Genomic DNA, 16,366 nt, shown 5'->3' on the forward strand with positions numbered 1-16,366 from the left:
ACACACACACACACACACACACACACACACACACACACACACACACACGAGATGTTACACACCTCTGCCAAGTATCACTTAATAACACATGTCAGTCTCTCCTCGTGTTGAAACTACAGTACACACACAGAGGCACTCACACACAGTATGTACGTACATAACCACACACAGCTGTGTGATGGGAGGATGGATTTGCATGATTCTGTAAACTCACTGGGTCACACACACACACACACACAGACACACAAACCACACACAGGAAGACGGAGCGACATGTGAAACCTTCGGGCTCCCAGATGTTGGAAACTTGAGTGTTTTTATGAGCAGCCTTTAGTGTGGTGTGTGTGTGTGTGTGTGTGTGTGTGTGTGTGTGTGTGTGTGTGTGTGTGTGTGTGTGTGTGTGTGTGTGTGTGTAAATGTTCAAAAGTTCAACTTCAAAGACCTAAGTATAATATTTCGTGTGTGTGTGTGTGTGTGTGAACATGGTAATGTGTTAATGGCTTTTAATAAATAATGTTTACTGTCTGACGAAGACCTTTCCCCCGTCACAGCGAGCGCAGCGCTGGTGACTTACAACCAGAGCTGTTTGTCTTTTGAAGCGAGTTCGAGTCAAACCACGAGTGATGTGAGAGTTAAGTGGTTCAGAGGGAAGAGTCGGGTCTTGTAACGCGCTGGTTTCAAACCTCCGTGCTGGAAACCACCACTGACCAGCATGGGGCAGCCAATGAGTGCCTCTACGGCCCCCGGAGGAAGGATATGTTTCAGCAGGAGCGTTGTTTAACGATGTTATTGCATATGGGTCTAATGATGAATATGTTGCAAGGCCTGTCTGATAGTTTTTAAAAACTTCAAAAGTCAAAACTTGAGATTTGAATGGTTTTGCTTTCACGTATCGACTTGAATCACATCTACAAGTCGAAGTCGAACAACAGTCAAGTCGTAGTCATATGTCGGGTTTAAATCATTTTTTTATGCTTTCACTCCTGTCCCTTTTGTTTGTCAACTGAATTACGCAAAAACTACAGAACGTATTTCCACCACACTTGGCGAAAGGATACGGTGAGGGAAAGAACCCATTACATTTTGGTGCAGATCCGGGTCCTGGGGCAAATCCAGGAATTTTTTAAAACTTGTTTTCACCTTTTTCCCGGGGAATCATTTATGGATCTTGATGGGAAAAAAACAAGCATATTTAGGGAACGGATATCTATGAGCTTGTGAACTTTTGTGCAGCTCTATTGAATTTAAAGGGACTGTTGAGGAGTCAAAAATTAAGATATACGCTGACGACTTGCCAGCATTTTGCTTTCAAGTCTCAAAATCAATCAAATCTACATCCGGTCCGATCTCAAAGTTCAAGTCCCACATCAGTCGAGTCAAAGTCAAGTATCAGACATTTTGTGACTTGCGTCCAAAGCCTCAAGCCTCCAGCTCTGTGCACAGGTTCAAACTGTGGAAATACACGTATGTACAAACCACTCAAATGGGGAGGGCCATCCTGTTGTCATGGGGACGCTGATGTGGCTGGACAGAGTAGGGACCGTACGATGGACGATGGCCGTTCTCGTGAATGTCCGCGTGCTTGTGAGGATGTGTGAAGACGTGCATGTGCGTCCCAGTGTTTTTGTGCCAGTGCGGATGTGAGTGTACGTGGAACCCACCTTCCTTACAGTCATGTTTGTTCTCATGCAGCACAAAGCCGTGGCGACACTGACAAACGTACGAGCCCACTGTGTTGATGCACTCGTGCTGGCAGCCGCCGTTGTCCTTGCTGCACTCATCCTTGTCTGTGAGAGACACACATGCAACACGTCACTCATGTGGAAACAGCAAAGAGACAGAGGCAGGAGGTCAGGCGGGGGGGGAGTGGAGGGAGTGGAGACATTAAGGACAGGGAGGAGAAAGAGAAGATAAGTGAAGGAAGGAGGCAGCAACAAACAGAGATAAACGTGATGAACAGAAACAAACAGGAGTCTTAACTAGAGCTCAACCGATGTTTGGGAGCCAATAATGATTCCAATATCGCAATATTTAAATTAAAAATAATAGTCAATGATTCCCAAGATGTGGTTATCAAACTGTCATGACAAAGAAATGACATTTTGACTTGATATTCTACAGTTGAACCATAAAGTTTAATAAGTTTTGAAATTTCCAACAAAGTCCATTAGAGCTGATGCATATCAAATACATTAATTGAAAAAAAAATATTTATCAAACCCTTACGATAAAGACAGGATTGATATTTTACAATTTATAAACCATAAACCTTATTGTAAGTAGATGAAAATTATAGATAAAAAAACTATAAAATAAAAAGAATATAATCATATTGACTGACTTTTGTCAAACCTGTAAAAAGGTTGAGCTCTAGTTTAAACTAACATGTTCACACAGAACTGAAGTCATGTGTCAAGTTGAAGTTTTTGTTTACAGGTCTGACATTTAAAGCCTGAGGAGATGGTGGAGAACCCGGAACCATCCCAGCTTTAAAACACCGTCTGCAGCTCACATTGTTACCATGCCAACATCTGAAGCTTTTCTAAAAGACGGGCTGCAGGAAAAAGAAGGTCTGATGATAGAAATTACCTCAAACTGTGAAACACTAGCATTCATGTGCAGTGAAACAATTCAGAAAGACAAAAGACAGCTTAACGAAGATTTAAGTTAATGTGTGTGTTTCTGGTTCAGTTGGCCTGCATCCGGGCTGCTCCTCAGGGTCGTGGCTGCTCTGTGGCTAAAAACTTTGGCTGTGACACTAACAGCTGTTTTCAGATTAGCTGTTTTCAGATCATCTCTAAATCAGTCCGATGTGTTCACGCTGCCAAAACCTGCAGACGAAGCTTCAGAATCCTGAGGAGAGCTTCACATTTGATCCCATCAACCTCGTGTCACGAATGTGGGATGAAATATTCGCCTTGAGGCTCAAAATATGGCTTTTATCGTAGAAAAGGAACAAGGGGGCATGTTGACATGTTTAAAAACTTGATTATTACCAGAGGAGGACTTTAAAATGACATTGCACGCTATCTATCTGACATAGCACATGTCCTGGACCAGCTCATTGAAGATCAACATTCAACAATCATATCTCTGCAGAGTTGCTTCTTTTGGGAGATTGACCAAAGCATGACTATAAGATGATTGATTGAGTTATGTAGACAACAAAAGATGTTTTCTCGCTTCTCCCTCATTTTCTCCCCCTCATCCTCTGGTTTGTGACTTTTCTTCCCGACCACATGGCTCCTCCTCAGGACGGCTGGGTGACGACAAAGCCCTTTGGTGAGGCCCGAACACTGGGGGAAACAGAGCGGCTCACCGGGTGGAGGTGGAAGGAGCCGGACAGACTCCTCTCTGTGTGGGACCGCCACGTTTTTTACAACGGTGACGGTTTAAAGGACAGAGGAGATGGACACATGACCACACAGGAAGACTGAGGAGTGTGTGTGTGTGTGTGTGTGTGTGTGTGTGTGTGTGAGTGTGTGAGCGCGGGATAGATTCCTATAAAGAGATGTGAGATTAGACACAGACGCCGAGTCTCACCTCAACTCAAGAGCTTGAGAATCAAACAAGATCTGCTTTTAATGAAACCACTAAATCCTTCTGTGTGTGTGCGTGTGTGTGTGTGTGTGTGTGTGTGTGTGTGTGTGTGTGTGTGTGTGTGTGTGTGCGTGTGTGTGTGTGTGTGTGTGTGTGTGTGTGTGTGTGTGTGTGTGTGTGTGTGTGTGTGTGTGTGTGTGTGTGTGTGTGTGTGTGTGTGTGTGTGTGTGTGTCTGTGTCTGATGTGGTATTACAGTGCTATTGTGGGCTCAGTCTCACCCTATCACAGGCTAAGAAGCTTTGCGGTTGATGCTACGCAGTATTCATTGAAGCTTTCTTCAGGTCAAGCGCACACAATCCACGTGCACGCATACACACACACACACACAGACTCACACACACATGGATTAGTAGTATGTGGGAGGCTGAAGGGACCTCCCCAAAGCTGTTGGCTTGTCACCAACCAAAAGCTTTCCCCCGGAAGTTTCTGGCAATAGCTGAGTCACTCGACTTTTACTGTAAAGACAGAAACACTTTATCTGTGTCTGAGTGAGAAGTTTTTGCAGGTAGAGGGATTTTTGACAGTTGCTCTACTTCCTCTGATGCAGGACGAAGTAGCCGAATAGTCGAGGTGAAGTTGTCCGAGCTGATCAGTTTCAGCAGAGAGAAGCCGAAAACTAGATCTTCTCTTCAGGACAGCTTCTTAAAAAAGTGTTATTGTCCGACGTCGACATCCAACAAATTCATCCCTGTTGCGACGAGATGGAGACATTTGTTGTGTTTTTAGTAGGGAAATCAAAGCTGTGTCCAAATTCCACTCCACGTACCAATTGTTCTAAATTAAATTATATAATATCCATACTACGTTTGCTGCGTGTCTCTCCCAATTCCTTTCTTACTGTCCTGTCAATACAATGCAATGCACAAGAGAAAAGCTTCTTACAGCCGAAAACAAATTGTTTCTGAAGCATCACAAAAAATACTATTTACTGATGTGATGATTTTATGTCGTGGTCGGGCTTGATTTTATGTCGTGGTCGGGCTTGAAGATGTCGATGGTGGACGTTTTACAACATTTACGCTCGGTTTATGTCCTAATAACGTTGATCCACGCTATTCATACAGGTGATGTACAATTTCCCTTTTGTATTTTTCTTGTACGAGCACAGTGCCTGTTTAATATGGGCCTGACTGCCCGGCCCTAATTCTTCTAGCTTGCAGTTTTGTCGTGAGCGTCATCAAAACAAATTCGCACTCAACACTGCAACCTCCTTAGGTCCTGAGCGAAAAAACGCATCATCTGTGTGTAAAAGCTCACAAGACCAGCGTGCCGCAGTGTGTGTGGTCAGTCTCATTTATTATCGTCCAACCTTGTTGATACAGAGCTGCACTAGCACCCAGCGTGGAATCGGGACACAGCACGTTTTCCCTCTGAAGGAGAATGGATTAAACAACGATCCGCACCATTGAGGTTGGATCCATCCATTCCCCCAAATATTATGATAGACCTGAGCCAATCAGAAGCGCCGATAGCGAGGTCACGTTACCTCTGACCCTCGATGAGGTCGCCAGCTTGTTGTTGATGCGGCCGCGAGCGGGAGAGCGGCCGCGCTTTATGTCCTGGCACGACTCAAACAGAAACATACGCTCCTGACACTGAGCCAGTCTGTCTGAAGGAGAGAGGGCGGAGCGCAGGGTGGGTGAAGGAGGAGACAGACAGACAGACAGACAGACACACAGACACACAGACAGACAGACAGACAGACAGACAGACACACAGACAGACAGACAGACAGACAGAGAGACAGACAGACAGACAGACAGACAGACAGACACACAGACAGACAGAGAGACAGACAGACAGACAGACAGACAGACAGACACACAGACAGACACACAGACAGACAGACAGACGGACGGACGGACGGACAGACAGAGAGACAGACAGAGACACATCAAGACGGACAGACAGACAGACAGACAGACAGACAGACAGACAGACACACAGACAGACACACAGACAGACAGACAGACAGACAGACAGACAGACAGACAGACACACAGACACACAGACAGACAGACAGACAGACAGACAGACAGACAGATAGACAGACAGACAGACAGAGAGACAGACACACAGACAGATGGACAGACAGACAGACAGACAGACAGACAGACAGACAGACAGACAGACAGACAGACAGACAGACAGAGGGACAGAGGGACAGAGGGACAGACAGACAGACGGACAGACAGACAGACACAGCACACGTAGACAAGCAAAACAACTGATACAGTATGGACACAGACATATGCACATGTATATGGACACTTACATAAATGCAAACAAACAAACAAACAAACAAACACACAGCAAATCTGAAATGAAATGTAGTAAAGGCCTCTGATGAATTCTACCTCAGACAGTTTTCCTGTTTGCCTAAACCTCAGGGGTTAAACCACTGACTGTGAATAAAGATGGACGTCATGATAACGCCTAGAAGTGAAGCCATAACTGGGGCGTTTCGCTGAATTGTCAAATATAAGTGTTTTTTGGCGGGTGGATTAGAAATGATGTCAACGTGTAGGAACAAGATTCAGTGAGAGAACGACTCTAAGACCCTGTGGGCGAATTACACCTCAGAATAATGTTATAAGAAATATCATCTCTTATCTTCACCTGTTCTTGTATGAGTCCGACTCCACCTTAAATGTTTAACTCTCTCTTCGCTTTAAAAAAGTTTATAGTGTGTATGGCAGCAGCTGGTCCAGATAATAACTGTTCCTGCAGCAGCTTTTCCCCTGTCTGCACACACACACACACACACACACACACACACACACACACACACACACACACACACACACACACACACACACACACACACACACACACACACACACACACACACACACACACAGACTCGTCTCACCTGAGAAGAAGTGGGCCTTGAATCCTTTCTTGGACACCGTGTTGTCGGACTTGAACTCAATCCTCATGTTGTTGTATTGAGAGGTGATGACCTCGGGGACCTCGGTGCCGCAGTATTTCCCGTGCAGCTTCGAGTCGGAGGAGAGGCCGCTCCGCACCTCCACGTAGTCGTATTTACACACCTGAACACACAAATTGCAGGCGTCGGTAACACAACCCACCCTCAGCACCTCCGATTTACCTTTAATTGACGCGTCACACGCTCACCTCGTTTCCCTCCAGCTCGAAGGCCTCAAACTGCATGGAGATGCGGTACTGGTTGGGAGCGATCACCTGCCACACGCAGTTCTTGTTGGGTGGATACTCCTTAGGCCAACCGGGGGTGCTGATGGTGCCGTTGAGCTTCGAGAGAAGGCCGCCACACGCCGCTGCAAACACACACAAGCCATTCAGTTATTGGATGCTATATAAACGAGGTGAAACAATGGCTCCCTCGCTACTGCACAGACATGCGTTTGTACCCCGGGTATTTTAGCTTCTTTTCTGGACAGTGGGAGGAAGTGGAGAAACGTCGTCCACGTTTCTCCACACACACACACACACACACACACACACACACACACACACACACACACACACACACACACACACACACACACACACACTGTTACCTTCGCAGCTCTTCTTGTCAGGAGCCAGTTCATAGCCGGGGTCACAGGCGCACTTGAAGCTGCCGAGAGTGTTTACACACCTCTGTTCACAACCGCCATTGTCTGGCTTGGAACACTCATCCTCCTCTGGAAAACACACACGTCAGAGCACATTTTCACACACATGAGGAACGCTTCGGTCCAAAACACAATCAACACACACTCAGCCTCTCTCCATTACACACACACACACACACGCACACACACACACACCTTTGAAAAAGTTAGCAGCAAAGCCGGCCTTGTTGACCGTCCCGTCTGAGACGAACTTCATCCAGAGCGTGTGGGACGTGGAGCGCACGTCCTCGGGTTTGTCGTAGCCGCAGAAGCGACCTATCAGGGGGCTGGTCTCCAGGGGGCCGTCCCGAACCTCCAGGTAGTCGTACGCGCAGCTGTCGTGCCTCTCGATCTGCAGGAGCACGCAGTGAGTGATACAATCATATTGTGTACTATTGTGAATTTATACCTATACAAATGTATATGCAGTATTTATAGTATACACACATCTTTGTATAGTGTCAGATATATAGCGTACTGATATTTTGTGTACTATGCTTCTTATCTTGTTTTCTAATAGAAGGATAGAATGGTGCAGATATTAAGAGGTTGATTTGAGCTGCAATGAGAAGCTGAATGTTCTGATGTGTGACGTCAGGTTGGCAACACACTGAGTCATTTAGTACGCTGACATTTTTACAGCGTAACAACTACAGAGCTAATCCTCAACTGCCTGATCTGTGTCTCTGTACACTGGCACACACACACACACACACACACACACACACACACACACACACACACACACACACACACACACACACACACACACACACACACACACACACATATCCGTGCACGCACACATACACGCACCACCACTTTATTAACTTCTTAGCAGTTATACAAGCATGAAATTTGACCCAGACATTCCTAAGCACACACACACACACACAGACACACACAGATACACACACACACACACACACACACACACACACACACACAAACATGAGCGCACACATGCACGCAGGGAGGGAGTGAGTCACCTCGAAGGCCTGGAAGCTGAGCCCGACGTTATAGCCCTCGGCCACAGTGATCCTCCACACACACTCTTTGGACGGTCTGTAGTCATCGGGGTAGTTGGGCGACTGAATCTGTCCCGAGTCCTTGGTGATCTCCCCCCCACAGATCGCTGCACACGAGGGACAGACAGAAAGAAGGAGGGAGACAGAAAGAGACGGAGGGACACAGAAAGAGACAGAGGGACACATAAAGAGACAGAGGGACACAGAAATAGACATAGGGACACATAAAGAGACAGAGGGACACAGAAAGAGACGGAGGGACACAGAAAGAGACAGAGGGACACATAAAGAGACAGAGGGACACAGAAAGAGATGGAGGGACACAGAAAGAGACAGAGGGACACATAAAGAGACAGAGGGACACAGAAAGAGACAGGATGAGCTATCAGTAACTCCACTGACCCCAAAACACCTGAAACACACGCTGGCTTCACAATGAATAATGAAAATCCCAAGAAATCGATGCACAAAAGTCACTCAGTCGCCTAAATTGAGATCTTCCCGGTTTCATAACACGGTCAGTTTGAAGTCTGTGGATTCACATACTTTACGTTTATCAGTTAGAAAAAGGAGTTACCTTCATAAACGGCAGCAAAGCCCTTTCCCACCCAGTTGCTGCTGCTGCGGAACTCAATCCACATTCTGCTGTCGGTGGAAATCAAGACGTCAGGAACTTTATCTCCACAGAACCTGCCTGTGAAACACACACACACACACACACACACACACACACACACACACACACACACACACACACACACACACACACACACACACACACACACACACACACACACACACACACACACACACGCATTTTTAGCAATACAATGAAGGCAAATCAGAAAGGTAGACAAGCACTTAAACTAGTCAGGCTGTTAATAAAACTGTCTTCAAAACTATTCCCATATGAACAATTAAACAGCTTTTTATTCTTCTAATAATTCAAATTCATGTTGCACCACTTATTCTGAAAGTGCATAAAAATTGACATTTGAATGGCTGCCTGCCTCTGGATCTCACCGAGCAGCGGAGCTTTCCTCCAGTATCCGTCCCGGACCTCGATGTAGTCGTACCAGCACAGGCTGCTCTTATACAGGTCCATGGTGGTAAAGTTCAGAACGATCTGAACGAGCAAAAGAAACAACACACATAATGAACAAAGTCCAAATCTATCAGAGAGCAGATGACGGGAATCAGACCAGAGGAAGAGGACGGTACCTGAAGTGATGGGACTTATTCAATGTACTTTTTTTTTACTGGCAATGCATGCACTACTCTGCAGGATGCTTACTGTGTGTGTGTGTGTGTGTGTGTGTGTGTGTGTGTGTGTGTGTGTGTGTGTACCTTTTCTCCAGGTGTAACAGATATTCTCCACACACAGTGCGTGTATGAAGGGTATCCGTTTGGGTAACCAGGAGACGAGAAGTTGCCCGTTGACTCTTGAAGCGTCTCCCCGCATGCTGCAAAACACACACACACACACACACACACACACACACACACACACACACACACACACACACACACACACATGCACGCGCACACACACAGATGGAGTTACATTTTTGTGGTAAGTCCTGCTGTTGGGTATAATCCTTACAGCTGAGTCCTGTGCATGTTACTAAAGAACACTTGGCTCTCTCATCTATTATTATTCTCAAACGGCACAAACTTTTTATTTTACTGCCAATTTACCCAAAAAAATAAGTAGACATCAGACAATTTGTCCGAACAACATGCCCACGGCCTCGTACACTCTTTTCTGTGCCAACGCTCATGTCTGCATTACCCGACCCGTCCATATGGAAACTGTTAGAAATGTAAAGGAATTCAAATTGGCCTCCCAAACAAAAACACGCATGTTTCATGTCGTCTTTAGTTTCTTTCAGTTTTGCACGTAGGAGTTTATCTTCCTGTGTGGATCAGAGATCTTGTGAGGTCCGACCACGAGGGCCGTCATAGACCCCCGTCACCCCATCGCAGCTTTAAAAATAAAATTCCCAGCAGCCTCTTTTACTGCAAGTGAAGAATAGTGACACATTTTTTTAATCACTGCAATGAAGACAAAAATAAAAGATAGAAGAGCTGGAACGGCTGTTTTTCCTTTTTTTTTTAATATTTCTGCTTCATTTTGAGTTTATCGCCGTCGCTCCCTCTCAAAAGGAGGTTAGCCAAATGCGCCTCTCCTATCCCATCATGCATGCTGTTTTCCCCCCACAATGCCCTGGGGCACTGTTCATCTGTCAGTGAATATGGTATCACTCAAATGTGACCTTATAAGGTTGGCGTTGCATCCATCTCCAGCTGAGACACACTAACACAGTGTTGTTGTCTCACCAGGATCAGAAACAGATCAGATATAAGAACACACATAAGTCTATAAGCGTATAGATACATATATAAACACACGCACCTCTGATTATTACATATTTTCAGATTAAAAGCTATTTTAACTGAATTCATGTACAAGAAAACAAAAAACAAAGATTTGGAGTGAATTTCTTTCACGCACCGAACATCATACATACACGATGACCTAGAGTCTATAAGTGTCTTGAGGATGGAAATATGTGTGTGTGTGTGTGTGTGTGTGTGTGTGTGTGTGTGTGTGTGTGTGTGTGTGTGTGGACGGCAGCATTTGCGATCGTGAACCTTTTGCAACATCACAGCACAGCTCAGATCTAGATCACGTCACGGCAGCTCGCCTGGGACCAGGCCGACGCCAGAACAGCACAGGCGTGAACAAGAACTGACGGGAGGAGAGAGTGTGCGTGCAAAAGTGTGTGTGTGTGCGTGTGTGTGTGTGTGTGTGTGTGTGTGTGTGTGTGTGTGTGTGTGTGTGTGTGTGTGTGTGTGTGTGTGTTTGAGACCTGAAAACCGAGCGGGCAGCGTCACGTGGAAAAAATAAGTGACCTAACCTCCCCGCTGTGCCTCGGAGAATGCAGTCTCACGCCGAAGATGGGAGCAGATAAACAGATGTCATCTTTTGTTTCTCAGCTGTGACGGCAGCTCACACACACGCACCGACACACACACACACACACACATACACACTGCGGTCTGGTAGTAAATATATCAGTACCTGGACATCTATACAGCTTCCTTGCCTGTGCAATGTCTCCTTTACTGAGCCTGGTCCGCTGGCCGATAGCAGGCCGGACGCCGTTTTCATCTCTGGACGGGAGGATGGTGTCGAGGAACATCCCCCTGCAGGGAGGAAGAGAGATTTAATAAACACCTCCAAATTAAATATGACATTCCAACACATTATGTCATCTGCACGACAATATCATTTGATGTGTTCTAAGATCCATTGTTCACCCGAGTGCGTGAGTGGGGGAATGGGAGAGTTTATCAGAGGAGGAATGGCTCAGATTAAAAAGCATCCTCACACACAAAGCACGCAAAGTGAACCCATGACTCCTCTCGCTGCCAAAATCGAAGCTGGCGGATTTTAGATGGAGGAGATGTCTGAAGATTGCGAAGGAACTTCACGGTGCTGGAAACTTTCCATCGGTTTTTAGTGCAAGGTTATGTCAGGAAAAGTCCACGTGAGCGCGAGTCTGATTAGAACTCAGATACACAAAGGTTTCGAATGCAGGACTGTTTAAAAAGAAACAAGAAAACTGTGTTTAGATGACCTTCCTCTAATTTTTACCTTTTTATGAACCTTTCTAATATAATGTTATGCGGGTTGTTTAGATGTGGATTTCACTGGTCACAAGAGAAAGTCACATGCAGAGGTCAAGACTCTTAAAGGTTTGTTTTAATGTAATAACAAGTTTCCTGAGCAAGACATTAGCAGAGCATATGTACCGTTTTCTCTATTAAATAAAATTTTCATCCATCCATTATCTATACCACTTATCCCTCGAGGGTCGCAGGGTCTTCAATTAACTGTCTGTGTGTTGTAGCACCTGGACGACCCTCAGCTTTTTAACAAGGTCATTTATTTAAATTCTGCAGCATCAGTAAAACCTAACATTTTTTACTTTAATCCCAAGATTTAACAAGACATGAGGACATAAACTCGAATGGAACTCATTAGAGCACAAACCTCTGTCAATGCCCAACAGTTGCCTTGTGAAAACACATTTAAATTCATTGCACAAACCCATAAATATCAGGTCCCAGCATGATTTTTTCCATCAAGATCCAATAATTATTATTTGAGAAAACAACGAAAATGCAACAAAAACAAACTGCCTTATCTCACAATGTCAAAAAAGGTTTTACAACTCCTGAATTTGACCCCTGATCTGAATTCAGACCAATATTGAATGGGTTCCTTTCTGACCCGTATCACATCCTTCCACCATATTAATCTGTCCAGTAGTTTTTGCATTAATCTTTCTAACAAACCAACAAACTGTAAAAACAACAACCCACTTCACTCAGGCTCTTGGCAGTAATACCTACTCTGTTTTTATTCTTTTTCCATTCGACAGTGTTGTTTTGTTTATTACTTTGTAAAAGCAGAGCTCGTGACGCAGCCAGGACAAGACAGATACTACATCACTTTTTAAACATGTTGTATTTAATAGTTACTTCAAATGGGAGACAGAAGCTGCTTGGACGTAGCTGTGGCTCTGAGTTCCACAACAATCAACAACAACTTCAACATTTCACAAGACCTTAAAAGTTGGGAAATCTCAGCTTGTGTATCTGATCCATTTTTACCGTGAGAAGGTGTTCCGAGCGTAGTGCATGATGCTATCAAAATCATATGGCTCCCCGAGGGAGTTCACCTCCCCTGGCTCCATCTTGAGGAAGTTATACTCTTGGCCTGGGAACACAAACACAGACACACACACAAACACAAACACAGACACACACACAAACACACAACAGCAGCATGAGAGCAAATAGTGTGATACGATACGATGTGAACAGACATTTAAAGGACACGTATTAAACTACTTGAAGGTGTATTTGAGAGCATAAGATCAGTTTCTGAATAAGAAACGTGGCTCAGGTCTGATAGGCTGTGATGTCATTTGATTTAACACCTGTCAGGCGGCGAATGCAGGAGGTAGTGACAGTCTGGAGGTGGAGGTGACTTCACAGTCATTAAAAGCCTCATTCACACTCAACGAGGAGCCAGACACTAGTGTGAAAACACACTCACACACACACACACACACACACACACACACACACACACACACACACACACACACACACACACACACACACACACACACGCACACACACACACGCACACACACACACGTCTGTTGTCCTTCCACGTCTCCGGACAGAGACGAAGCTGAATGATTCACGCGGCCTCTCGGGTGACGCGTCTCGCCTCACCTGGTTGGATGTTGTCCCGGATGATGGTCACGTGATCGTCGCGGTCGGGCCGCGTGTGCTCGTGCCAGAAGCCGATGACGTGGCCCAGCTCGTGCACCACAATGCCAAACTTGTCACAGTTCTTGCCTATGGAGATAGCCTGGGGCCCGTTGCCACGACGACCCACATAGGAACAACACCTAATAAGGATTAGTAGGAAGTTGATAGCAGGGAGATAGGCGGATGACATTTACTACACATTTGGCAGTGAAAGAAAAAGCCTCAGCAGTGTTGTATTCAACTCACACACACACACACACACACACACACACACACACTTGCATGCACACAAGTCTTTTCAGGATTTCCTGCCTCGTCCCACATCCACAGGACGAAAAGCATCAGGATTTATTCACAAACGACGTCGCGACAACGCTTTGGTTTCATAACCCGAAGTGAATAAGCTGTGAGAATTCACACATCGCTGCTCACAGAACACACACAGAGCACACACACACACACACACACACACACACCAAGTGCACACACACACACACACACACGTTCATTCTCTTTCTCATTCTGGTTAGCCGAGACGTCCGTGCCAGGCTAATAAATCTGATTAAAGTTATCCAGCGAGCTGATTGCAGCCCGAGGATCAGGAGTCACTGGAGTAGATAGAGTCTTTTCTTGCAGGATTTGCAGCGGCTGTATCGGTACAATTACTTCACACACACACACACACACACACACAACACACACAACACACAACAGGTGCAGAAAATGTATTGTTGTGGTTGCACCATCACGACTGGCTTTTCCCTCTTTCTTTATGTCTCTCTCTGTCCCACAGACACACACACACACACACACACACACACACACACACACACACACACACACACACACACACTCACTCACACACTCACAGCACAAATCCAAGCTGCAGGATATTTATACATCAGATTAAAGTGTCTAATCTCTGATGAAGGCAGCCAATCACAGGACACGAGACAACTGGCATCATCAGTTCACACGTAGATCTGCGGCTCATCTCGACGGCTGTGAGGAGCCACGTTTAAAAATCCGATCTGTTTGTGAATGAACGGCTTCAGCTGCAACTCTACGAAATTGTGTCGTGCATCTGTCTGTTGAATTGAAAGAAAGAGGTGTGCACGTCCAAGGAAAGGATTTGGTTGTTAGAGATATTGTATTATTTTAAGAGCAAAGACATTGTGCAGACAATTCTCTCATTGTTGAAGTGCTTTTACACTTAAGGTCAGGGTATTGCTTTAAAATGTGTCATTAGTATAAGTTACTTGAGTTTTATTGCAATATCATTTTTTGGCATCTTTTGTGAAGAACATCAAGAAAACATTGGAAAAATAATCCACAGATTAATGTGTTCTAAGATGCTAGAAATCTCTAAAACTATGAATTTAAAGAAAATAGTGAAAATGCATTCAGCACATCACCAAGGGGTCAATGTGATATATTCGAATTTGATGTTTTAAATTAATTAAAACATGACACATTTAAAAAAAAAGCAGCAAATCCTCATTTCCATGGAACCAGTTCTGTATCTGTGCTTGATTATTACTCATCAAATGAACATGTTGATCAACTCAATTATTTAACCGCTTATACTGGGAATTGTGTGACTCCTGCTCCCTCCACACAATCTCCTGCAGTGACGAACCCTTCCCCCCCCCCGTCCTGAAACCTTACAGCACAAGAGCAGTTCAGTGCCACCACTGTACAAACACACTCTGACCCCCCTGCGCTGCCACTCAACAGAACAATGCACTTCTGCAGTGTAAGAACAAAAAAACAAAAAAAAGAACGAGCTACACGAACATACAAACACTTAAAGCGGCGTGTGATTGGTGGGACGGGGAAACAGGAGCAGGACAGGAAGGAAAGCGGAGCCATTGTTGAGTGACCGCATCGTCTCTCGCTGTGACAAGGTCACTGCTGAGCTCGAGGTGCACACACACACACACACACACACACGCACACACACACACACGCACACACACGCACACACAGAAAGACATCTTCCAGACTCACCCACAGGGTCTGTAGGTGAACACGATGTAGCTTTCCTCATCTGTCTTCTCAATGAAAGTTACGCACGTCTGTTTCTCCCAGTGACGCATGGCCTGTTTGAACATGGCCCTCTGGCTGCCTGAGACACACACATTTTACATCCGACTTTTACACAGTCACAGTCAGTGCGTGTGTGTGTGTGTGTGTGTGTGTGTGTGTGTGTGTGTGTGTGTGTGTGTGTGTGTGTGTGTGTGTGTGTGTGTGTGTGTGTGTGTGTGTGTGTGTTTTAGTGCTGAGCAGTGCGGGCAGCCGTCCAGGGGAGTTGCTTACCAGTGAAGTTTCCTCCTATGACGTAGGGGATGACTCCTCCGGGCCATATCCTCTCCGCTCGAGACGTGGCCGCTCGAGGGATCCGGCTCTTCACCGCGCTCCCAGTCCTCCCACCTTTCCCAGTTTGGCTCTTGGGACCGGCAGCTCCCTTGCTGACGTTCTTGGGGAGATAATCTAACAGAGAGTGCGGAAAGAGACTGTGAAAAAACCTGTGTTCAAACAGAACAAATTACCGAGTTATTATTATAGATATCACTTCATAAAGGTGCTTCCATACTATGGGATTTCTTACACGTGACCTTTCAGAGTTTGTTCTCGGATCAGAGAGGAATAAAAATCAAGCAGCTTGTTTTACTTCAAATTTAATTTGAAGAGGTTTATAACCCGCGCTGCATGAGTTCAATTTTCCTCCAGGATCCTGGCTC

At 45.4% G+C, this 16,366-nt stretch overlaps 1 protein-coding gene across 1 annotated transcript in view; it reads right to left on the reverse strand.

The window, feature by feature from the left end:
• The window catches only part of tll1 (tolloid-like 1), a 40,093-nt gene that overhangs the window by 7,759 nt on the left and 15,968 nt on the right, over window positions 1-16,366 (reverse strand). The window contains exons 4-17 of the mRNA XM_034599442.1: window positions 15,942-16,115; window positions 15,633-15,750; window positions 13,584-13,762; window positions 12,951-13,056; window positions 11,353-11,477; window positions 9,615-9,730; window positions 9,291-9,393; window positions 8,845-8,961; window positions 8,229-8,374; window positions 7,396-7,591; window positions 7,144-7,269; window positions 6,740-6,900; window positions 6,474-6,654; window positions 1,662-1,787 (exon numbers count right to left, since the gene is read on the reverse strand). Coding sequence (XP_034455333.1) covers window positions 1,662-1,787; window positions 6,474-6,654; window positions 6,740-6,900; window positions 7,144-7,269; window positions 7,396-7,591; window positions 8,229-8,374; window positions 8,845-8,961; window positions 9,291-9,393; window positions 9,615-9,730; window positions 11,353-11,477; window positions 12,951-13,056; window positions 13,584-13,762; window positions 15,633-15,750; window positions 15,942-16,115 — 1,974 coding nt within the window. The remainder of the gene's footprint in view (window positions 1-1,661; window positions 1,788-6,473; window positions 6,655-6,739; window positions 6,901-7,143; window positions 7,270-7,395; window positions 7,592-8,228; window positions 8,375-8,844; window positions 8,962-9,290; window positions 9,394-9,614; window positions 9,731-11,352; window positions 11,478-12,950; window positions 13,057-13,583; window positions 13,763-15,632; window positions 15,751-15,941; window positions 16,116-16,366) is intronic.

The sequence above is a fragment of the Hippoglossus hippoglossus genome, chromosome 1 (genome assembly GCF_009819705.1).
Source record: "Hippoglossus hippoglossus isolate fHipHip1 chromosome 1, fHipHip1.pri, whole genome shotgun sequence".
Lineage (NCBI taxonomy): Eukaryota > Metazoa > Chordata > Actinopteri > Pleuronectiformes > Pleuronectidae > Hippoglossus > Hippoglossus hippoglossus.